Genomic DNA, 24,605 nt, shown 5'->3' with positions numbered 1-24,605 from the left:
TGAGAGCGTGATTAGGACATCATATGATTCAACTACTCTACAAAACAAATTATTTTCTAATTTTTCATGATTCATATATAAATACACTATATATCAACTATGTTCGTATTACTAAGCCACAGCCATAAGTAGATGCTGAAGCTATTCCATATGTCTAAAAACAAAGTCCCACTACTATACTAGCTAGTAGGGCTCATTGGTTTTGTCACAATTTCACGACTCCACTACTTATAACTTGGTGGATAGTTAGTTGGAAGCCTTAGCGACGTGCTCCAACAAGTCGACAACTCTGGTGGAGTAACCGAACTCGTTATCGTACCAAGAGATCAACTTGACGAAAGTTGGGGACAACAAGATACCGGCCTTTTGGTCGAAAATGGAAGAGTAAGAAGAACCCAAGAAGTCAGTGGAGACGACAGCGTCCTCTGTGTAACCTAAGACACCCTTCAATTCACCGTTAGAAGCAGCCTTGATAGCCTCGGAGATCTCCTCGTAGGTGGCTGGCTTCTTAAGTCTGACAGTCAAGTCGACGACGGAAACATCAACGGTTGGGACTCTCAAAGACATACCGGTCAACTTACCGTTCAATTCTGGAATAACCTTACCGACGGCCTTAGCAGCACCGGTGGAGGATGGGATGATGTTACCGGAAGCGGTTCTACCTCCTCTCCAGTCCTTGTGGGATGGACCATCGACAGTCTTTTGAGTGGCAGTGATGGAGTGGACAGTGGTCATCAAACCTTCCTCGATACCGAAGACGTCGTTAATAACCTTGGCCAAAGGAGCCAAACAGTTAGTAGTACAAGAAGCGTTAGAGATGATGTTCAAGTCTGGAGTGTACTTGTCAGCGTTAACACCAACGACGAACATTGGGGCGTCGGAGGATGGAGCAGTGATGATGACCTTCTTGGCACCACCGGTGATGTGCTTTTGAGCTCCCTCAAGGGTGGTGAAAACACCAGTGGACTCGATGACGTATTCGACACCGGCCTTACCCCATGGAATGGAAGCTGGGTCTCTCTCTTGGAAAACCTTGATGGCGTGGCCGTCAATGACAAGGGAGTCACCTTCGGACTTGACGTCACCCTCGTATCTACCGTGGGTGGAGTCGTACTTGAACATGTAAGAAGCGTAGTCTGGAGCAATGAAAGGGTCGTTGACAGCGACAACTTCAATGTCCTTTCTGCCGAGAGCGACTCTGAGAACCAAACGTCCAATACGGCCGAAACCGTTAATACCAATCTTGATAGCCATTGTGAGTGTGTTAGTTAGTGTATAAGCAAGTTATATCCTGAGGAACTAGAACAAGAAGAAGAAGAAAAGAAAATGGCAGCCAGAATATCCAAAAGCAGATTGGTGCGAATTTATATTAAATTTCACGCCAGCGTATCTGTAGAATTCCATTGGTGGGCATGGAAGTTTCTAGTTTATAGTAGTTAACAGTGGAGAGGTGGTGGGAGGTGGGAAAGATGTAAACTGTAAAAAACCCTGGATTCGGCCGGCGCACAATGAATGGAAGAGCGATTCCCGGGACGAGTGCTGGACACGACGAAGGTGAGTGTGAGAGCCAGAGAGAGTGAGGAGGGGAAGCCGCCAGGGCACGGCGTCGGTGTGTCGGTAGCGGTGTCGGTGTCGGTGCAAGAGTCAGAGTTGGTGGATCCAGTGAAATATTAGTGATACTGAGTGTTAAGCTTGGAATTGAGGAAGGTGGAACGGAGATAATTGTGCTGATAGGCAGAAAGTGATGGGTGAGATTGGAGTGGAGGTGGAGAAGGCTACGCACAGTACATTGGATCAACAATTAAGAGATAGAAGTTGCAAGAGATAGACGTTTCAAGAGACGTTTCAAGAGATAGAGGTTAATTTTGGTGAGCATGCAACAGATTCGATGCCTAAAGAAGTCCCATTGAAATACGGCAGAAAAGCGAAAGATGCCAATAGATGTAAGATGATGTCAAAGGTAGAATATAGTCCTACCATCAGTTGATCGCACTGAAAAATTCACTTCTTCAACTATTTAGATCAATTGGACCCGGTTACAGGCATTCTGAGAGGCTCGCCGATTTCTCAATTGCTGTTTTTAGCGCTCCAATGGGGCCACAGAAGCCTGGTTAGTGTCGCCTGATGGACAAAGGAACGGTCTGGTTAGCTTTCAAGAGTCGTAACGCCGTGGCGAAACTCCATCCAAAATTTCTCGAATTTTTGTCAATGTAGATATTTCTATAAAACGCCAAAATCAACAGATTTGACATCAATTTTCTTCGTGTTCGCTTAATTTCGGTTCATTGCTCGTGTCAGATAAACTTTCCTTCGAGAATTCAGGGCTTCACCTTCGGGATAATAATAAATACACCTGAATCAACGATTCTCTGGCCCTACACTGTCTGAAAGGTCCCACTGTACACTCTTGTGCCATTACACACTCCTCAATTAAACTGTAAAAATGCTTAATCGCATTACAGAACTCCGAGACCGAAATTACCACGTAAGGGAATAGAATTCACTCACTATGGAAATGTCATGCAAAGTGGAAGAGTGAGCGATTTTTCTATTACTCATCTATGGTGTATCGTCACGTTTTGATGTATGTGAGAGGTGCAATAGTAATCAATTTTGCAGTCATAGGGCTTTGACTTGGGAGAGTGACAAATGGTTGCTTCTTTCAATTCCCATAGTATGACCAGTTGAATTTGTCAGAGTCTCGCCAGAAGCAGTACCCACCCCTGTTCCGACACAACACGGGCTCTTAAAACATTCAATCGTCAATACTGTATGGTGAAGGGGTATTATGCCTTCCGCCCGTACTAAAAGTCGACTTCATTGGATTTTTCTCACGTGCGTCCGGTATATAGGCTGGTTTCTACATGGCCAATCCTCGGCGGTAACAACTGTTACAGAGCATATGGGACTGTGAAAGAGAGTGATTTCCCTAAATACACCGGGAAAGATACGGAACATGCTACAATTCCTGAGTAGACCGGGAGTACTACCCTACCCCATGGTACCTGCCTTTTGAGGAGGCGGAAGGGGGTGAATCTGGGGTACTTGAGAGGAAAGTGTTGTCTCTGTCCAAATTTTTCAGGTTACAGACCGCAAGTGAAAAATGCCGGGCACAGCTCACCAAATCATACTGACACATAAACTCCATGGACCATGAAGGACTTGTAATACCGAACTCAACTACAATGCTGTCTGTCCCGGGGATAGTATTGCACGTCCTACTAGTCTCAGGTTGTGAAGCAGCTGGTTTAATTATGAGTTTTGTCTTCCAATGACATCCTCTTCAACACCAGGAGGAGTTCATAGCCTCAAAGATAGGATCGGCTATATACAGTATAAGTCGTATAGTGTGCTACGAAGATAATACTCTTAAACACAAGAGCATAATGTAGAGCAAATTTAAATATAACTACTTAAGAAATCGCTCTTGGCAGAGAAGAGCAATTGTAAGAGGTAATGGCCCTATTTTACGTTTCGCAACGTCAAGATAGCGAGTAATAAACTACTCTATAAGTTGCTATCCTGCTTGCATATTGCGCTTCTTCTTACATAAGCGGAATAGAATCACATCATATAAGATAAGTTAATACTATCGAATAAGTTTAACTTTCTCCACTTCTAACTGCTCTACATGTAAAAATAATGTCCTTAAGACAAATAAAGTTGAATTCAGGCAATTTTATCCCATCCATAGGTTTGGGATGCTACGATATTCCAAGATCGGAAACAAGTAATGTAGTCTATGAAGCATGTAAAGTAGGTTATAGACATTTCGACACAGCAGTTCTCTATGGAAACGAAGCAGAAGTAGCCAACGGTATCGTGAAGTATCTCAAGGAAAACCCAAAGGAGAAGCGGTCGAATTTCTTCTATACTACTAAATTATGGAACTCGCAATTAGGAGCATCAAAGACTCCACAAGCCATTGAAGAAATCATTGCAAAGAGTGGTGACCTAGGATATATTGACCTTCTACTAATTCACTCCCCATTGACAGGAAAACGTTCTCGTTTAGAGAGTTATGCTATAATGCAAAAGTATGTTGATAAAGGATTGATTAAGAATATTGGTGTGTCGAACTACGGAAAGCATCACATTGAAGAATTGCTACATTGGGAGCATTTAAAATATCCCCCAGCGGTAAATCAGATAGAAATAAGTCCATGGGTTATGAGGACAGAATTGGCAAATTGGTGCTTATCTCAGGGAATAAATGTAGAAGCTTATGCCCCATTGACTCATGGGTACAAATTGGTTGAGACACCAGATTCCCCTTTGGCAAAAACTTGTAAGAAATATCATAAATCATACGCTCAAGTGTTAATTAAATGGTCCCTTACAAAGGGTTATATCCCATTACCTAAGACAAAGACGATAGGAAGATTGGCCGAAAACTTAACTATAAACGACTTTGAGTTAACTTCTGAAGACTTAGAAGAACTTGATCAGCCGGATGCTTATGAGCCAACCGATTGGGAATGCACAGACGCCCCATAGTTCGGATTTTCATGTTATGGTTTAGATTGGAGAATCTATCAGTATACGTAGTAGTTTGAGTTCAATTGTTGACGGGACCCATTAAACAAATGTGGACTTATACCGGATACATATTATATGAATTGACACTAACACTAGTTTGTAGAATGTAGATCGCTACGGGTGGGGGAGATTATCTTTGGAAATGATAAACGCTAGAGGTTCCTCTTGAGACGATTTTGATAATGATCTGAATTCCCACGATGTCTTCCAGTAAATATACGACGTAGCCGGGTTTCTACCGTGATGGAAAGTGAACTTGTAGGGTAATACTACAATCTTACTTCGGGTTCTCAAATGAAATTTCATTCATTGACAAGTGTATTGTCCACTAATGAACAAACTCAACTCGAGCGAGTATTTCCCGACTTTGTCGAGAGTTGAACAAAATCAAGCTGTTTCAGTTTACTTACAACATCGTCTTCCAAAAGGATTTCCCTGTCGCAATATAATAGTTATGTGATCCCTCTAAAATTTGTCGGGTAGGTAAGAGAAATTTGTAGGAGGGGATTATTGTTCTTATATTTCAAATCTATTACTAAAGGAAGTCAGTAGTTTCCTTGAATACAAGCATTTGCTAAGAAAAACATGCCAAGATTAAAAAATAGGTACATATTAAGAAATGCAGAAGGTGCTAAAAAAAGCCCAGAAATTGCTTACCGCAACCAATTTGAATTCTAGGATTGTTTCAAACCTGGTGATCTATGAAAAATTTATGGGTGATAATGGAGACAAAGAATTCCAAGAAATTGGAGCATCTTTTAAAGAGGGCCATAAAAGCACTACACTTAGCATAAGACAAAGAAACCTAATATAGTTGCATGTAGCTTGGGAATAAATTTGGATAACAAGGGTAAAAATAAAAGAAGTTCGACCTTGATAGGGTTGCTGTTGCTCATAGAGTTAGGGTATGCAATATAGTCGGCCCAAGTCAACCAATACGAGCCGTGAAATTTGGAGACGTTAAGCATAATCGATCTAATGCAGAATTGAAATATTGGGTGCGAAGGCTCGGTCTTCTACCAAATAAGAGTCGGCCGAATGCCCCATTCTGGTATGGCTGCGTACATGCATATCTACCATTCTTCGACTCGATTAATAGCTGAATCCCCTTATTGTTTTATTATTTCATTTTAATTAACCAAAGCACCTATAGAAGTGCAACCTTCCAAGATATTTCAGTTTCATTGATGTATATAATCCTTTAAGGCCCAGCTCTCACTCTGAGGAACATGTGTATTTTTTATGAAAAAAAAAAAAAATATCTCAAGCAATTTGAAAAATGCGATATTTAAGTGCTGCAGTAGAACAAAACAAAAACAGAATCCTTCCCTAACAGGATTAAGCCGTTGACCGATAATTTAATATGCACTCCCGTAATTCAATATAATTACCGTCGAGCGCTATCTCTAAGAACGCATAGTGTCATACCTTTGTGTGTTACATACACAGTACAAGTAGCCTTTTGACGTGCTCCACATGCAATAGTAGACATATTAATGCCTCATGGTTGGGGCGAGTCATGAGAGTGTCTACATTCGCTTGTCTATGGTCACAATTTCGAAGAGGACAACAGACCGGTGACGACATTCACTAAAACCTTATTCCCAGTTTGTCATTCATTTCTTAGGTCCTTCGGTAGTGCAATAGAGGTGGCAAATCGGTTCCTATAACTGTTGCAGTGCCTCTTATGAATGGGGGCTAACTTTCATCTCTCATTTCTTTTTCTCCTACGTTATGCACCACAACGGTAGCAGAAATAAAACTTTATTGTAGTTTAATGGAGCGTGGCTCATTAAGAATCATTCGATTCTGTTGTTCGTAAAGCTACAGCACATAGATAACAATAGAGCAAAGGGCCCAGAAACACTCTGGCATGGTCTACTTGCAACACCAATCCCCTCATGACTCGAATAAGCTTTCAAATCCGCTCAAAGATGTATTTCGGAGTTTAAGCTAGGGAGATAGCCATTATTTTGTCGCTTTTCTTATTCAGGACTAGGGTGTGAGCATTTTACATGATCGTCGCTTAGAACGAAAGACTGAGATCATCATCGTTTGTTAAGCGCTTCTTCTATGTAAGCAGGTGCGATGTATTCTGGCTAAACCTACAGTTCTAGATTGAACAACAGTGGCATGTGCCACTATCTCGTACAACATGAGCGACATTTGCTATTGGAATCCCTTGCTGAGAACCCGACTTCATGCATAAGGGGTAATTTTGAAACATGTTGCTGAATGTTTGTTAGCTGAGGGTCATTGCTGAGGGAAATGTCTCAAAGTCCCGATTCTGTGCCCTCCTCTAACAGTCTGTCTATCGACTTCTGAGCCCCCTTCATATAGTAATTCCAGAATAAAATATTCTATCTTATGCTATATTTCTACATAATAAAATATTCACTGATACCAAAAAAATAAATAATGATCTAATTATTATAATTTGTACAAGAAAGTTCCAGTACGAAGTATGTTCATACTTAGGTGTCTCGTGACCGCCACTAGAGCCTAGCATTAAACGTTAGTGGTGGCAAAATCAAACTTAACATAACTAATAAAATAAAACAAAGTAAACAACACGATGAACAAGCAACGGAAGAATTAGAAGGTGAGTAGTGACGGTGTCAGAAGGTGAGTAGCGACGGTGTCAAAAGATAAGAAGCGACTTGAATGAACAGTTTTGTACATAGATTAAATTCTCTTTGATAGTTAATCAAGCCACTCTTACTTTGCAAATGGATTATTATTGTTCGCTATTATAATGTTGTCATAATTTTCGTTTTCAACAATATCCATATTCTGATACTGGTTAAAACCATGTACCACATTACCGGCACCATTTCCTTGATTCATCGAGTCATGGGAATCAATACCAGCACTTGCATGAATATTACTTATTGGGTCGTCAAAAAAAGTGGCTGCGTTACCGCCAATTTTGAATGCATCGGAGGGTAACTCATCAAATGTTACTGGAAAGTCAACAAAAGCTTTGCCTGTTGCCTCGCCACCTTCATAGAATGGTTGTGGTTGACTTTGTGGAATGTGAGATTGTTGTTGTTGGTTGACAGACTGGGGTGACAATGATGTTGTAGCAGTTTGCGTGTTTGCAAATAATGTAGGTGTTGCGTGTGCGTGAATTCCGTTAGGTGTAGTGTGTGTAGAAGTTGTAGAAGAATTACTGGACAAACTGTTTCTCTTACCAGTAATGTGAAATTCATTGCCATTATTACTGATTATTGCACTAGAAGACGAATTCGTTCTGTGAGGGTGAGGGTGAGTCAGAGGCTTGTGGACATGGCCACTATTCTTCATCTTCAGATATGATGGAGAAAATGGTCTTTGTGTTAATGATGAGCTAGATCTTCTCAAGGTAGTATTAAGAGGAGAAGCTGTGTCTGTAGGAGACGTCAAACTATGACTTTCGTACTTACTGGTCAAGGAAGTTACCGAAGAGTTTGCCATAGGAGGAGCTTCCACAGTTGTACCAGAGTTGCTCAAAAAAAGCGAGTTGGCTCTTTTAGGGAAATTTTCTATATCTGGAGGAGAAATAGATTCGGTCTTCGCCAATTTCACACCCTGGTGTTGAAGTTGTTGCTGTTGTTGGTGAAGCTTGAATTGTGCTAGCTGGTGCGCCTGCTGTTGATTCATGGGGAACTGTGGCTGTTGAAAATGTTGGGAATACATGGAGTTTGAGTCACTCTCAAAGTCGCTCATGATAAACTCATTATTTGACGATGTATAAGAAGATAAGTTGTTATTGTTTGTGGAGGCAACTGCTGCTGCTGGAGCAGTAGCTGCCAAAGCAAGTCCTCCAGATGAGTAACCACCCAAGGAAAAATCATTCAAATTGAATTGCTCAGTCAAACTAATTTGCAGCAATGTACTACCAGGAGGAGAAGCTAATGTGAGATCTTCTTCATCTTCGTATAGGACTTCTGTGTCTTCTTCTTTCTTGACAGAAATAGAGGATGACCTCTTCTTTAGATTACCTCCAGGGCGCTGGTCAATTGAGTGATGGGGATGTCTATCTTGCTGCTGAGTGTGACTTGTTTCTTGTTCGTTTACATGCTCCAATGGCAGATGGTGGATGTGATGCTCAGACACAGAATCTCTACTTTCAGATGACATTGTCAGCTTGTGCTCAGCAAACAATTTAGAAGATTTCTCCAAGTTCTTCTTGGCGTTATAGTTTGCAGCAATCATAGCACCATGCTCCCATTCCACAGGCAAATTGTTGAGCAAACCTTGTTTGTTAATAAGATATGCAACTACTTTATTGATTGGAATAGCGTTCTCTTCTTCAGATGCTGCATTAGTTTCATCCAATTCGTTATCTTTTGTACGAACATTTTGATCATCACTGTCGTAGTCACTCAGAACCTCATTATCTGATTCCTCTGAGTTATACTCTGTTTTAACCCGTTTCTTGGACTTTCTCTGTTGGTCCTGGATAATTTCCTCCAAGAAAGGTAAGTGTGGCCTGCTCAATTGAATCAATTTCTCGAGAGACTTGGTCAATATGTCCAAACGCGTCTCTAGTAACTCAACATATCCCTGAGGATGATTCTTTTCTTTTGGTTTCTTCTTTTCTGTAAAAACACATATTTTGTTATCGATTATACAACGGTTACATGGCTTCTTACCGTCACATTTAGTCTTCTTGATACGACAAGAATCACATGCCTTACCCACTCTCTTCTTTTTTATATGGCTACCTGAAGGCAATGAGGATGAAAGTGAATTAGAAAGTGAATTTGACGTGGTAGATCCAGTTCCCGATGGGTTTACTGAAGAATGCTGGTAATCCTCTCCTGGAGAAGCTGGAGATTGAGAGTTCATACTTTAAGTGGTTTTCTGTTGCAAAATATGAAAAAGCCCCCTAATGAGATTGGAAAAAAGATGGGTAATTGGTGTTACAGTTAGAATTAGAACTTATGATGAGTTTAGAACAGTATTGGAAACCGTTGAGTGAACATAAGAGGAGAAACTGGGAATTATCGGAAATTTTTCAAATATGTATAGTTTGATCCCGGGAGGAGTAGTAGACTAGCCTGGAACGTTCTAGATGGTTGCTTTCTCAATGATGAAGGGGATGGAATCTTTCAACTGGTTATGAAATTATACAACCACTGGATGATCTATGGGGGTCAATTGAGTTGTTGATAGAAATGTGCAATGATTTGCTAATATGATTAGCTGGGGTTAGATCACTATAGTACGATGAGGATCGGCACTATGGTGAGATGTGAATGCAATGATACCCGCGAGAAAGTTTGGAAGTCTTTTTGTGGGGCTATTAGTTCTACACCCTAACAGTGGAACTAGATAGGTATAGAATGGATAAATTGAATAAGTCTATGAGACAGCACACCCTGTGCTTATGCTGAAAAGAATTACGTAATTGAACTTAAAGAAGTCAATTGAGTGGATTCTAATATCAAATGCCTAGAATACACTACCCATATATATTATCAAGGAAGTTACAACACATTCGTGGTTTTTTACTCGTTATATGGTTATCAAGGCCAGGTTATATATTTATAATAATTCTAGTCTAGATTGAAAGTCATAATACTCTGTATTTTTTTAGATTTATGTACCATCTTTCATGTACAAATACACTTTTTTTAAAGTCACTGCAGAAGTTATTATTTTTTAGTGGGCATGATTATTTTCCTGGTATTATTTTTTTTTTGTTTTCTTGTGCACTCTCCTGGGTTCTAACCTTGTTTTTTTCTTTTTTCGGAGGTTTGGACTTGTTTGACACATACAGTTTTAAACCCGATTCCGATATCCGTTTATTGTGGGCGGACATAAATAGTATATCCGAGACCCTTCTTACTGGAATATACCCGAACTTTGGACATTTCTATGACCGGTTTTTGGTGGTATTATGCTTCTCATAACTTGGTGAACCCTCATCGCTTAGTGCAGAAGATGCAGAGTAAATCACTACTGGACTAATGTCATGTCACTAAAGCTTCTGTTATCTTCCACACTTTAAAGACTAGGTTTAACTAGAACCGACATTGGGCCATTACATCATTGATCATTACATCTTTCAGTGCCGAGTTATATTCTGACGAGCTCTATACAATCCCATGCATTGGTCTCTTTCAATGACCTACAATAAGATGAAGCGATAATAATTTATTATTCACTTGCCTGAGTGAATTAGTCCTGTAAATCACTGCTGCACAAGATACAAAACATTTTGATTTCATTTTATTGCCGCAATTTCTTGGTGCACCGTTGAGTAATCAGTGACTCACGTATTAGTAAAACGAAAAACCAAGACTCAAGACTTATTCGAGGTCCCCCACAATGTAAGAGTAAGCGACTTTCGAAGCTTTCAGGTCCTATATAACATCAGCCACATGTTCAGCCCTATCCCGGGTATGAGTTCAGCCTATTCAATTGAAATTCTTACGTCAATTTGCATCAAGCTGTAGACTGCTTCTATTTTTTCAGTCACCACTATAGCTTTTGTCTAAGATGGGCATCCCATAACCAAAGTATTCTTTGTTGATTGTCTTCTTTCTTTGCTTTGAGGCTTTTTTTGCAGATGACTACCTTGGGCATAACTTTTACTCGTCTCGCATACCTAGCTGCTTCCATTATTGCTTGATCCAAAGTTTATCCGGTGATCTCTTGACGCTCATAAAACCCTATACTGTAATTATGTTCGGATCATCATGTGCTGACGGTATGGAATAAAGATTGCAATGTATTTGTGAACTCAGGATAACTTACAATATTGTTTTTATATTGATATACTTTAAGCTTTTATGCTTTGTGTTATTTTTAGTATCCAAAGACAAGCTGGCCCGACCATATGGTTTCCATGTGTTTGTAGATCTTATAATGTACGCCTTGGGTACATATAAGATAAACCTACTCCATGATGCAAAAATACACAATACGCAAAAACTTCCCGAAATTGAAAACTTCCGTTCACCGTAAAAGATGTTTACCGTACGCTACTAAATTATCCTATCCGCTACACAAATGAGACAATGTTCCAGGTGCGATAGATATCCCGGTTATAAAATTTCCCACTCCCAAACCACTTTCGTTATGACCCCCCTTAAGAAAATAAAAGTTCCTTCAATAAATTTTCCTGAGGAACTTCATAGTTCAACCCCTGTACTGCTTTGACAGCGGAATTCCGTATAGGTTGAAATATGGTTTTTGGAGCCAAAGGACACGATCTTTGCTACACTCTCATCTACTCGCCTCATGAAAGATTGGTCCCAATTTGGTAATCTACGATTAGTGCTTCGTACATGTTGTTGCTGTCTATTGTTCAGTATTGTGATAAACTTAATTCAAGACACAAGTGAAGGATTCAAGTCAGCCTCCTAGACCTTTTAATCTAATGATAATTCGCACTATGTGGAGACTGTATAAAACTGTTTACCAGGTCTAGGCGAACAAGTGTCCCCTCACGCAATGTGAGCAAGACATGTGTCACAAGCTGTAGAAGGCCGTCTTATCTTCTTGTTGTACACTGCACCACAGAAGCTGTAGAAGTTTGACATCCATAAAGGTCAATAACATTCCTTCAGTTAAACGTCCATTTGGGAAGGGAGGCTGTGATGCGGCTTTATACTTTCTCGTTGATCAATTCCAGAGCATATAGACTTTACAATGCCTATTTCGGATTGCTCTAAGTAAGATCACAGTATGCATCAATTATTGTTTGTTGGCTGCATAATTTTCTGACCTATAATCACTTCTATCAAGCATAATACGAGTACGCTTAATGCACATATCTACGTATATTTGGAACTGGTTAATAATACAGCCTCCCCTCCGTTGGAATAATAATTTCTTCCCGGTTACATTTCCATTTGCTCTCTGTTATATCATTGGTACAATTACGTGACCAAATCGGGTAGTCTACCACCATTTCTAGTACCGTAAGATGACAATGAATTATAAAATTTATTAGAAGCAGCTACGATTAACATAACAGTTCTCTTTCTGGAAAGTCTATGTGGATAATTTTTCAGCCAGTCAACTCGCTTTCTGCTATATGTTTAACCCACGAATCTCTAAGGGTGTACATTGATGTACATAATAATGTAGCTATAGCATGTACGTGTAACATTGCTAGGATAAAGTCATTAAGGGATGGTCCGGCATTGTTTCCTGTAAGTTTACTTTAACAATTAGATGAGGTGTCCGAAGTGATATATCGCAGTGGCTCATGAAATATTGAATGGCTTCTTACATACGTTCATTGCAATCCTTCTATTCTCTATCTTGGATATCAACACTAAATATTTTTTGAACTGAAGGTTACCCCATACTCCAGAAATCATGCTGTGAAATAGTACGATAAGATATTTTTCAGTACACAAAAAATGAGCCAGCAAACGCGTTGTTGGCATTTGAAGCACTGAAAGGCTTAAATAGGCTGCCTATCCTTTCTGTGTCAATTATGATACTCGTATCAGTAACTGCAAAACAATTGACAAGATTGGAAGGTATTTCCATAAGAGATTTGCTAAATAAAGTTCGTACTCATAAATCAGTTTATTTCACAAGATCACAAAGGGACTGTGAATCCTCCATATCAGAGCATGTATTTTATCCCTTGTGTGATTACGAATAAAAATTACAAGTTGAATCGTAAATCTCCTGAAGTATCATAATCCACTACTTTTCGACTTGACTGTATGTATGTGTACGCTTCCACATTTATATACTAATTAATTGTACTTCGATGATAGAGTAACTAGATAAGGAAACCTTTTCCGTCTTATTAATAAAACGTCCAATTTGCAAGTTAGGAGAACTTCTTACTAATGGATACGTACTAGTATCGTGTTTGAGCTAAGCTTCAATTGGATTGCAAAGGGTTTCTACAACAATGCTGCCATACGGGTCTTAACTAACATGCAATATGTATTAATGATATGTGCAGTTTTTGCAGTTTATAGTAAACGTTTTGCAGTTTAAAATTTTCATTGATTTGGCCTATACTCACAGAGCACTTGATTTTGCAAGGGTGATGCGGTGGCTCAATGGTAGAGCTTTCGATTCCAACTCGAAGGGTTGCAGGTTCAATTCCTGTCCGTGTCAATTCCTTTATTTTTTTATATTGCAGTAATTGAAACTTAGTTTTCTTCATCGGAGTATATGCGTGAACTACGGAATGCAGCCACATTGGTTGGCAACATTTCCGGAATTCCTTGGTTTTTGACAATAGGTACTGTCAGACGAACAGGGGTACTCCACTTGTTTCAGCTAAGCGGTTCATTAAAAATACTTCGATGTTGATATCAACATCATTTTTAAGATAATTCGCTAAAAAATTTCATTACGGCAATTCTTCAAAACAGCGATAATTAGAGCGGCCACGGAATTCCTTTCAAATGTAATACTTCGTCCCTCGAGAAAGGCTAAGTAGCATATTTCTAAAATTAACTTTGCTGCAAAGGGAGCTGGTAAAAATCTTGCAATATGGAAGAAATTTAGGAGGATATTGTTTAAACAATTCCGCAGATGCTGGAAGATTAATCTTAGAGATTCATGTTTCTGACCCTCTTTTGGAATGGAAAATGTTGAATGAGTTAAGTCATGTCCATGCACCTCGATGACATCCCATTTATCCATTTCCATGGCTGTCTTCAGGCATTTCTTAAGGAGTAGCACATTTTATTTAGCTTCACCTGCATATTTTGGACTCCACGACAACGCTGCGATACGCACATCTTAGTGAAAAATATATTCTATGAATTCAATTAACGTTAATGAATAAAGCTGTAGGAGAAAAAATAAGCTATAAAGGCGGATATTTTTCGATCCAAAGCTGGCAATAGACATTAGAGGTTACTTTGGAGCCAGAGAAGATAATGGCCAAGAAAACAAAATCCAAACAACCGGTAGTGGAAGAGCCTATAACCGGATCTGGATCGAAAGACAAGAAGAGCGGGAAAGCGTCGAAGCCAGATCCTGATAAGAAGGATACTAGGAATGGAAAAGATAATAAGAATGGCAACGGGGCTGGCGATGACGTTAAGAAACCACAGCGTGGTCTTGTGATTGGGGAGAATTTTGGGTGGACGGGTAAGCTCCCTGTGACTTTGTTGAATGAATATTGTCAGAAGCAGAAATGGGGTAAGCCAGTGTTTGATATGACCAACAGAGGTGGTTCTGGTTTTATAAGTATTGTACATCTAAATTCTGTAAATCCTAAGACAAAGGAACCTATTTCTGTAAAGTTTATTCCGAAATATGAACCCAAACTGACCACCAACGAGGCTAGACATATGGCTGCGACCTATGTGCTTTACCGTATAAACTTCGTAAAAAATATGAAGATGCTATTGCCTATCATATTTCGTGATTACTGGAGCGAACTTGAAGTTGAACGTACACTGCTATTGAAGCTGGATAAGGCAAAGCATGACTTATTATTTAATGTAAATCCCTTCCAGGTGTACATCGAACAGCAGGAGTTAGCCGAAAAGAAATTGAAACAAGAGAAAGCTAGACAAGATAATCAAACCAAAGTTAAGAAACCAACAATAAGCATAGGTACAGCCAATGTGTCTAAGCCATCTACGCCTTCGACCACCTCGAAGCTGCACGACAGAAAAAGCCAAATTCATAACATTTCTGAAATCAACGGACTTCCATCCTTCCCCCGCAAGGTTTGGGACAATGCTCCATTCATTGACTTTTCTTCCGAAATTCGTACTTCTTTGGAGTCATCGATTCGTAAGCATATCAATTGGATCATTGACAATGACCACCCCATTACTAAGAACAAAGGATTGTCCAATCTGCTCACCCCAGTGTTGACTAATCTAGGCTTTCGTCCAACACACATAGAGGAATCATTTAAATACACTTCTAACTTTGTAGATGTATTGGAGTGGCTACTATTCCATATCCCTGAGGATGATTTACCGCCCTACTTCTGCAAGACTGAAAAAGATTCTAGCCTTAAGCTTAAGGTTTCCAAGGACATTAAGCTTGAGTACTTACTCGATAGAATGGCGCAGTCCGGATTTGACAAAGACGAAATTCTTACCACATTGGAAGAGAACGAATACGATGAGGTGATCTCTAGTGTGAAATTGACTCAGCAGTTGTCCCCCTCATATGTTTCGAATGAGAATGACTCAGAAGAGGACTCCCTATTATTATGGGAACAAGAAATAGAAGGTATTAAGATGATGGAGACCAATAAAGTTAAATTCAATAACGAGAGAAAAACGATTGCAGAAATTTCACTAAAGCCTGCCAATATTGAGGAAGACCTCCTTATTGTAAGGTTGTTTATGAGCAAGAATTACCCGTTAAGTTTACCAGGTATTCACATAGTCGTTGACAACTCGTCCTTCAAATTAGCCAATTATATTAAATTGTCGATTCTTTCACAATTGGTAGGATATATCGTACAAAATGGTATTATAGGTGATTGCATGATATTCAATATAATTGAATGGTTGGAGGAGAACATTTCTCGTGTTATTGACAATCCTGGACCACTACTTCCGAACGAGATAGCACAAAATGCCAGTACAAGTAATGAAAAATCTAAAAGTGCAAATTTCAGAAAGTCAAAAACTACTTCGAAATTCAATATTCTGATTAAGGATGTTGAAAGCCGGAAAAAAGCTTATGCAACTAAGTTGGCATCTACGGCATTGAAGGCTTCTGTCAAAAAGAGGATGGAATTGCCAGCTTGGAAGAAAAAAGATGATTTAGTTGCAATGATCAATTCTAACAAAGTTACATTGGTAACAGGAGAAACTGGTTCTGGTAAGTCAACTCAAATCGTCCAATTCATATTGGATGACATGAATTCGAAAGGAAATTTTGCTGGAAAGATAATGTGTACGCAACCAAGACGTATTTCTACTCTTGGTCTTGCTGACAGAATATCTGAAGAACGTGTGGATACTGTAGGTAAAGAGACTGGATATATCATCAGAGGTGAAAATAAAACAAGTAAGGAAACTCGTATTTCATTTGTGACTACTGGTGTGTTGTTAAGAATGTTACAATCGTTTCTTTCGGCTCCCAATGAATCATCTATATTTGATGAGCTTGAATATATTTTTATAGATGAAGTGCATGAACGGTCAGTGGATAGTGATTTCTTACTAATTATTTTGAAGAGGACATTGAAGCGCTTCCCTAACTTAAGGATTATTTTGATGTCTGCAACAATTAGTGTCGATACATTCAAGAATTTTTTCAGTTCACCATTAAACCATATTCATATTGAGGGAAGAACTTTTCCAATCCAAGATTTCCATTTGGACCTGATCCTTGACGCGATAGACTACACTGTGGAAACAGCAAGTGGTATTACAAAGCCGAGAGCAGACTCCCATTTTTTCGAAAGTGGCAACATAAATTATGATCTAATTGCGAAGTTGTGCTTGCATATCGACGAGAAATTAGAAGCTGAAAATAACCATGGTTCCATTTTAATATTTTTACCTGGTATAATGGAGATTAACCAGTGTATTTCGCTAATCAATAAAGTATTTGCGAATAAATCCAAGGATGTGTGGACGTTGCCCTTACACTCGGCATTATCGTCAAATGATCAAAAAAGGGTCTTCAAAGTACCATCGAAAGGGACTAGAAAGATCGTGGTATCCACGAACGTTGCGGAAACATCCATCACTATACCTGACTGTGTTGTTGTTGTCGATAGCGGCAGGTCAAAAACAATGTTTTATGATGCTGCAAAAAACACAACTCGCTTGATAGAAAACTGGTGCTCGAAAGCAGAAATTGGCCAAAGAAGAGGTAGATCTGGTCGTATACAGAAAGGTAACTGCTATCATCTATACACTCAAGACACGGAAAACAAAATGAAACCGCAACCAGTTCCTGAAATCATGAGAACAAGACTAGAAAATTTGTACTTAATTGTCAAATCAATGGGTATTAAGAATGTAGAGGAATTCTTGAAAAGCGGCATTGATGCCCCTGACCTGACTTCATTGGCTACATCTAAAAAGTTTTTGAAGGAGATTGGAGCGTTGGATCTTGAAACTGAGAACTTGTCTAATCTTGGAAAATATTTGTCATATTTACCAACAGATCTTCAAAGCGGAAAATTATTAATACTAGGCTGCATTTTTGGATGCTTGGACATTTGCTTAACTTTAGCATCGATCAGCTCTTCTGGTAGTCCCTTCTTGAACAACGCTGAAGCCAGACCCGCAATTAAGAAGAAGAGACGCGAGTTTTCCAACAATCAAGGTGACTTTATTGCAATGGCCAACGCTTATGCCGAATATGACAATCTAAGAAGAAATGGTGGTAACACCAAGAAGTTCATCACTGAAAATTACTTGTCGTATCTCACATTGAATGATATCTCCTCTACAAGAGCACAATACATTTCCCTTCTCAAAGATATGGGATTTGTGCCTTTAGGCTATACACGTAAGTCCAATAATGATGATTATGATTTACTCAATAGAAATAGTGAAAACTACGCTGTTATAAGAGCAATAATTACTGGATCCTTTTATCCACAAATTGCGAGGGTGCAACTCCCAGATCCCAAATATGTGAAGTCAGCTGTGGGGTCTATTGCTGTTGATCCGGAAGCTGCATTGATTAGATTTTGGGTTCGTAATGAGGAATATGTCGAATGCATTGAGAAGAATGAGCCTTTAAACGATAAGCTTCCAGCTAACAGAGCAAGGGTGCACAACAGCTCCGTAATATTTGATGACAACTCCGTTGATTCATCAATTAGTGAGAAGATCTTAGAAGAAGCAACTGACGAAGACGGAAATCTAGATGTTGTAAGAGCCCGTGAATTATTTGATCTTACTCCTCAAGTTCCAAAAACTGGTAATGCATTGCTCAAGTCTCCATTTGTTGTCTATGGCAAATCCCACCTGACTTTCGCCTTCTTCCTCACGGATATTACTCCAACTAGCACCATCGCAACCCTCTTGTTCGGCGGTAAAATTGCCTACAATTTGAGTCAGCAGATTGAAAAGGGCCACACTGGTATAGTATTGGATAACTGGCTCCCTATCCGAACTTGGTGTAAGAACGGAGTGCTCATTAAGCGACTCCGTAAGCTCGTTGATGGGGTCATAGAGGACCGTTTATCCAGTCCCCAATATGCTAGCAGCAAGACCCATGATTCCAATGACGATGTTTTATCAATTGTCGAGCTGGTTCTTGCACTCTAGTGTGAGAACCCCATATAAAACCGTGTTGGCACTTGATAGGCACTTGAAACTTACACACATTACAAATGTCCCCAACAGAAATTGCAGCCAAAACACAATCTGTCAAGAAAAAAATACTTTCTTGCACACAAGCCATTTTGTTTTTTGTCAGCTCTTATCTCACTTTCCTTCACAAAGGAATCTCACTTTTTCTCACAAACGAGAAATCAAACCTTCTGTCATAGAAACAAAAACGATTTTCAAACTCCGTCAGACTCAACGGTCATGATACTGCATTGTACTTAAACATCCCAGTCACTGAGATGACAAATTGCGAAATGGCACGCGCCACAGTTGTTTTTTTCGCATTTTCTTTTGCTGCATTTGTCAACGGCTCACACTTAGTAATCCACAGGTTGAGCAGCGGCATATCACGATTTTGCGGCCAATGTATATAAAGCCGATGATTTCATTGAAATATGGGGAAAGGCCCTTTTTTTCCGTACAGACCACCAAACATAGCATTCTCTTGCATTTATAGACCAATATAAATTGATAGACTTGGCTCAGTTGCAATTGCTCACTGTTGCAGCCGGCAAAAAAGTAGAATACACAGATCAACACGATCAACAACATGTCATTGCCAGAAGGTAACGAGCCCAAAACACGCTCGTTGGACGTAGTTTCCAGCTCAGACGACGAGGAATTGTTCGTTCCTTTACTTCCTCGAAGAAGCAATGCAGAAACCCTCAAATCATCAAAAAGTTATGGTTCCGTAGATGTGCAATCAGTATCATCGGAATCTGACGAAGACCTTGATCCTGATGTGCTAGAGCTTCCAAAAGTCATTAGAGAAGCTGTCCCATTAGAAGATGATCCATCCATACCAGTTTTGACATTTAGATACTTTCTTTTATCCACAATTTTCATTATTCCTGGTGCATTTATAGATACTATGAACTCATACCGTACGACATCTGCTGCCTATTCCATATTCTTTGTTCAAATTGTTTCCCACTGGGCAGGAAAATGGCTTGCTAGAACTCTTCCTAATAAGAGAGTCAATCTCCTTGGACTCAAGTTCAATTTGAATCCCGGTCCATGGTCTATCAAGGAGACCGCAATGATTACAATAACAGCCAATAGTGGAGCTACGGGAAACCTAGCCACGAATGCTATTTCCTTGGCCGATTTACATTTCGGAGAGCAAGTTCCAGCATATGTAGCTATTGGATTCATGTTTGCTATTGTCTTTGTGGGTTACTCCTACGCAGCCATAGCCAAAGGCTTTTTATTGTACGATCCTCAGTTCACATGGCCACAAGCTTTGATGCAAACAACTTTGTTACAATCTCAATCAAGATCAGATAAGGATGCTAGGGATGGCTCGAAGCAGATGAAGATCTTCTTCGTGGTCTTATCGGGAATTGCAGTCTGGCAATTCTTTCCAGAATTTATCTTCCCTTTCACATCTTCATTAGCAGTGTTATGTTGGATAGCCCCCAATAACCATACAGTGAACTTCATCGGTTCTGGTTTAGGAGGTATGGGAGTACTCAACTTCTCGCTTGATTGGGCTAACATAACTTCATCTATTATGTTATATCCCTACTGGATCCAGGTTATTCAATTTATCGCCTTTGTTATCGGAGCATGGATTCTTATCCCTTTGGTTAAGTGGGGAAATTTGGGATCGTTCGAGTACGGCTTAATGTCCAACAGTCTCTTCAGAGGCAATGGTGATTTGTACCCAACAGCAGAGCTCCTCACTGCAGATTTGAAGTTGAACTTGACGGCGTATGAACACTTCGGCCCAATACATTTAGGAGCTCAGAGAGCATGGAACATGTTCTTCGACTACGCAGCCTATGTAAGTGGTATAACATGGGTGGTTCTGTTTGGATATGATAAGTTTAAGGCTTCTTACCAATACTTGTCCAACAAGAATAGAGAGACCGGAAGGGCACAGTATACTGACAGATTGAACAAATTGCAATCCAAATACGAAGATGTGCCAACATACTGGTATGTCCTCTTGTTCGGTACTTCATTCACAATTTTGATGTCTATTTTCCTCAATGGGCATTTATTCATGCCGTGGTGGGCTGCCATTGTTGCCTTAGTAATGGGCTCAATAATCGTGACACCATTGGCTTGGTTGTATGCTTTATCTAATTTCCAATTGGCAATTGGAACTTTTAATGAGCTTGTTTACGGATACATGGTTCAGAACATTTCCCTGAAGCATCCCGCTGGAGCTTTGGTGTTTGGATCCATTGCTGGAAATGCTTGGTATAGAGCACAATATCATCTTGAATGTATGAGATTAGGATTCTATAATCACTTGCCACCTAAGGCAGTGTTCTTTTCTCAGTTATACGGTGAATTGATAGGTGTTCCTATCAACTACATCGCTCTTAGATGGGTCTTAAGCTCCAAGAGAGAGTTTCTTAATGGTACCAAAGTTGATCCTTTGCATCAATGGACTGGTCAAACTATCACCAGTTACCATACAAACGCCATCCAGTATGTTGTATTAGGACCTTCCAGATTATTTGAGTTGTACCCTCTTCTTCCATACGGATTTGCATTGGGATTATTTGCACCAATTGTCTTATTCAAATTGCATCAGAGATATCCAAACTCTAACTTCAATCTTTGGAATACTACTGTGTTCTTTTCCAGTATGAGTAGATTCTACGGTAATATTTCAACAGGTTACTTCTCAAGGTTCCTTGGAGGTACCATTACAATGTTCTGGGCCTTCAGATACAAGCATGATTTGTGGAAGAAGTACAACTACATTTTGGCCGCTGCCTTTGATACGGGTTACAATTTGGCCATTTTGCTAATCTTCTTGCTATTCTCAGTTCTTACCAATTATACTATGCCCAACTGGTGGGGTAACAACGCCACGAATATTGAGAGATGTTTTACATTATTCTAGAGGGAGGTTTACTTTGTTTGGGTCGCCTATCCCACGCTCCTTTGGGGCAATTGCATTTTCTAGTTCTTGTATTATATTGGGTTTTTGCACCCAAACTTTTAGCATATAAAGAATTTATTACTGCATTTTAGAGACATTATACATGAAGTTCTTAACCAAGTAGTATTGTAGAGCTTTGGGGTACTATATTTAACGTACAAATGCAAGAATGAACCTACTTTTGTAGTACCAACATCATTTATAAAGGGACCTCATTGGACAGGAGAAGACTGGAATACTCTTCAACAGTGTAGCTTATACCGTAAAACTAGCAATTTCAAAGGCAGCTCTCAAATCTAACTGTAGAATATACCATAGTGAGTACCGAGAAAGACCAATTTCAATACTGGCCTCTTTATAGAACATAGTTGATGCATATAACGGACAAGATATATATATATATATATCTCATTCTACCACTTCACACTCAAATACCGTTACAAAAGACGCTACTAAAATGACAAAATTTTGGCACAAGACTATAAAGATTGATCTCGATACAACACCATACTACAGTTGTTAAATGTTACCATATACATTTGTACAATATCACTACTCTTGTACAATATTACCATATAACACCACAACAGACATTGACACCAACAACCAACAATAAACCAATGGACTCTATCTCCCTTATTCAATACCCATAAATACCCTTATCGTTATACAATTCCCTTATAGAATACCCTTATAGAATACCCTTATAGAATACCCTTATAGAATACCCTTATAGAATACCCTTATACAACACCCTTATCTAACACCATTACATAACACCCTTACATAACACTCTTATATAATAGCTATTGCAACATTCCTACACACAAAGAAAGTGCTATTTTATATTATATTCATAATAAATAAAATATTGGTATTATAAACCATTTAGCTCTGTACACCATATAACAACAGCGCTACCAACAACATCTAACACTTCTCCACGATATCAATCACGTGACCATACTCTCCAAAAGTTCAAAAACTTCAAAACTCAAAATTCAAAAACCGCCAAAACACGGAAGAACCACTTGTGTTTTACATTAGAACAGGGCTAATAGTGGTCCAATCGAGATATACATCAACTCACAAGTTATGGAATCGATGTCGCCAAGTGCTGGATCGGATCCCAAGCCGGAATCCGCTTCAAACACGCCTACTGCTTCGTCTACTGGCGGTAATACACCTCAGCAAACCATAGCGACCATTCAACCCAACCAAGCGGCACAGTTAGCACAGCGATTTACCAATGAAATCGAACTCGCAAAAGCAGCAGGGAGTGATGTTGAGAAGGCCAAACAGCATTACCTGAAAGCTGAGAGCATCAAGCGTATATTGATCCAATACAGAGCACAACAGAAAGCCAAAGATCCCAAATCCTCGGCCAGTGCTTCTCCCTCGCCTTCTGCTGTTCAATCCCCAATTCCGCTTCCAGCTACAACAAATAGCACACCTACACAGTCACCGTTACCATTAGCGTCAACTAACCAATCGCCAGCTCCGCTGCGTCCGCAAACTCCAAGTGGTGAATCTTCTCTTAACACGAAGGCGGTGACAGTAGAATTGTTCAACCAAGTCAAAGTAAGTCTCCTGGATTTGCTCAAAAAGATACAAAACCTAGAGGAGTCCAAGGCAAAGGAGGTTGATCCACAAAAAATTGAGGAAACAAATAACGAATTAACCAAAATTAGGCCTAAACTCGCTCAGTTTCAGAAAATTGCTGTTTACATGAAGAACCAATTGATACAACAAGGAAAGCTTAGTGCCAATGGGGGACCTATATCAACCCAATTGGGGCAAACATCAAGTGTGAATACTAGTAGCACCGTTAGCAACTCATCTGGCTCAACCACCAACAGTGCTGCTAGTACCAATGTGACTACAGGAGAAAATACAGCATCACAACCCCCTTCCAACAATTTTGTAAATACGACTGATACGCCATCGTCAGTACCAGCGGCGAATAATACAGGAAAGATAATATCAGCTGGAAGTACAATAAATTCAACAAATCCAACCTTAAACAGCACTCCGAAGCTCCCAGTTAACACGAACACAGCACCATTCACAAGAGCTATACCTCCTACCGGGTCCTTCAGCAACCAATCTAATCTACATGAAACAGCACCAGGGCCAAATTCATTTTCTTCTGCCAGCACACTTCCATCCATGTCCACGATGGGACGAGCCGTTCCGCCGATAGTGTCAGCAACAAGCAGTAATAACTTGAGAACAGGTCCAATTAACGTGAGAAGCCAAATGGGCAATGGGGCACCTCGTCCACAGTTAGGCATGCACGCCGCCACGGATTTTAACTCGTACTCCACATTAAATTCCCTCCATAACACAACTCCAACAAATATTCCTGATAACGGAGGTAGAGTATTAACAAAGAGAAAACTTGTCGACCTTGTGAACAATATAGGAATGGAAGAAGGTGATGCCAAGACAACCATGGATAACGACGTCGAAGAGATTCTCCTTGACCTCGCCGATGACTTTATTTCTTCTGTTACAAGTTTCGCCTGCCAGATTGCAAAACATCGCAAAGTTGACAAAGTCGATATTAGAGACTTCCAGTTACATCTCGAGAGAAACTGGGGTATCCGAGCCCCACCATACACGCTGGATGAAGTGAAAGTGGCGAAAAAATGGCAGCCCAACCAAGAGTATACCGCCAAGGTAGCAGAAATAGAATCAGTGCAGACAGCTAACGGATCGTCCAACGATTTTTCAAGAAATAACAAGAAGCACAAAGATTTCACTAATTGAGTATCACATCAACTCATCAATCATAAGGCTTTGTAATAAGCAATCTGTCAATTAATGATACTTATGAATCTGTATTATTATAGTTATAGAATTTCTCTTATAGTTTTGCTAATTAGAATTCATGTATTGTATATTTGAGA

General features: G+C 39.7%; 6 protein-coding genes and 1 non-coding gene across 7 annotated transcripts; 5 read left to right on the top strand and 2 right to left on the bottom strand. All coding sequences in view use genetic code 12, as the record gives it.

Annotated features, from left to right (window-relative positions):
- Positions 1-246: 246 nt before the first annotated feature.
- Positions 247-1,254, bottom strand: TDH3 (glyceraldehyde-3-phosphate dehydrogenase (phosphorylating); the record flags this gene model as incomplete). Its single annotated transcript, XM_064921328.1, has 1 exon — positions 247-1,254. The coding sequence occupies one exon, from the start codon at positions 1,252-1,254 to the stop codon at positions 247-249; it is 1,008 nt and encodes a 335-aa protein (XP_064777754.1).
- Positions 1,255-3,616: 2,362 nt separating this feature from the next.
- RJT20DRAFT_21789 (aldo-keto reductase superfamily protein) lies at positions 3,617-4,575 on the top strand. The gene has a single exon (XM_064919291.1). The coding sequence runs from the start codon at positions 3,643-3,645 to the stop codon at positions 4,495-4,497; it is 855 nt and encodes a 284-aa protein (XP_064777753.1). The 5' UTR covers positions 3,617-3,642; the 3' UTR covers positions 4,498-4,575.
- A 2,682-nt stretch (positions 4,576-7,257) lies between these two features.
- On the bottom strand, positions 7,258-9,372 carry FCR1 (Fcr1p; the record flags this gene model as incomplete). Its single annotated transcript, XM_064918703.1, has 2 exons — positions 7,258-7,376; positions 7,461-9,372. The coding sequence occupies 2 exons, from the start codon at positions 9,370-9,372 to the stop codon at positions 7,258-7,260; spliced, it is 2,031 nt and encodes a 676-aa protein (XP_064777752.1).
- A 4,179-nt stretch (positions 9,373-13,551) lies between these two features.
- Positions 13,552-13,623, top strand: RJT20DRAFT_t14. Its single transcript has one exon. It is a non-coding gene; the product is annotated as a tRNA-Trp (tRNA).
- A 538-nt stretch (positions 13,624-14,161) lies between these two features.
- Positions 14,162-18,728, top strand: RJT20DRAFT_144036 (putative helicase; the record flags this gene model as incomplete). Its single annotated transcript, XM_064918702.1, has 3 exons — positions 14,162-14,189; positions 14,482-18,149; positions 18,183-18,728. 3 exons carry the CDS (start codon positions 14,162-14,164, stop codon positions 18,726-18,728), a joined length of 4,242 nt encoding a protein of 1,413 aa, XP_064777751.1.
- A 613-nt stretch (positions 18,729-19,341) lies between these two features.
- RJT20DRAFT_90205 (OPT family oligopeptide transporter) lies at positions 19,342-21,654 on the top strand (the record flags this gene model as incomplete). Its single annotated transcript, XM_064921308.1, has 1 exon — positions 19,342-21,654. The coding sequence occupies one exon, from the start codon at positions 19,342-19,344 to the stop codon at positions 21,652-21,654; it is 2,313 nt and encodes a 770-aa protein (XP_064777750.1).
- A 928-nt stretch (positions 21,655-22,582) lies between these two features.
- Positions 22,583-24,524, top strand: RJT20DRAFT_21774 (uncharacterized protein). Its single transcript, XM_064919290.1, has one exon. The coding sequence runs from the start codon at positions 22,789-22,791 to the stop codon at positions 24,463-24,465; it is 1,677 nt and encodes a 558-aa protein (XP_064777749.1). The 5' UTR covers positions 22,583-22,788; the 3' UTR covers positions 24,466-24,524.
- Positions 24,525-24,605: the final 81 nt, after the last annotated feature.

Source organism: Scheffersomyces xylosifermentans, assembly GCF_036884685.1.
Source record: "Scheffersomyces xylosifermentans strain CBS 12540 chromosome Unknown RJT20scaffold_1, whole genome shotgun sequence".
Lineage (NCBI taxonomy): Eukaryota > Fungi > Ascomycota > Pichiomycetes > Serinales > Debaryomycetaceae > Scheffersomyces > Scheffersomyces xylosifermentans.
The sequence above is the reverse complement of the archived record's forward strand: the minus strand, read 5'-3'. Positions and strand labels throughout refer to the sequence as shown.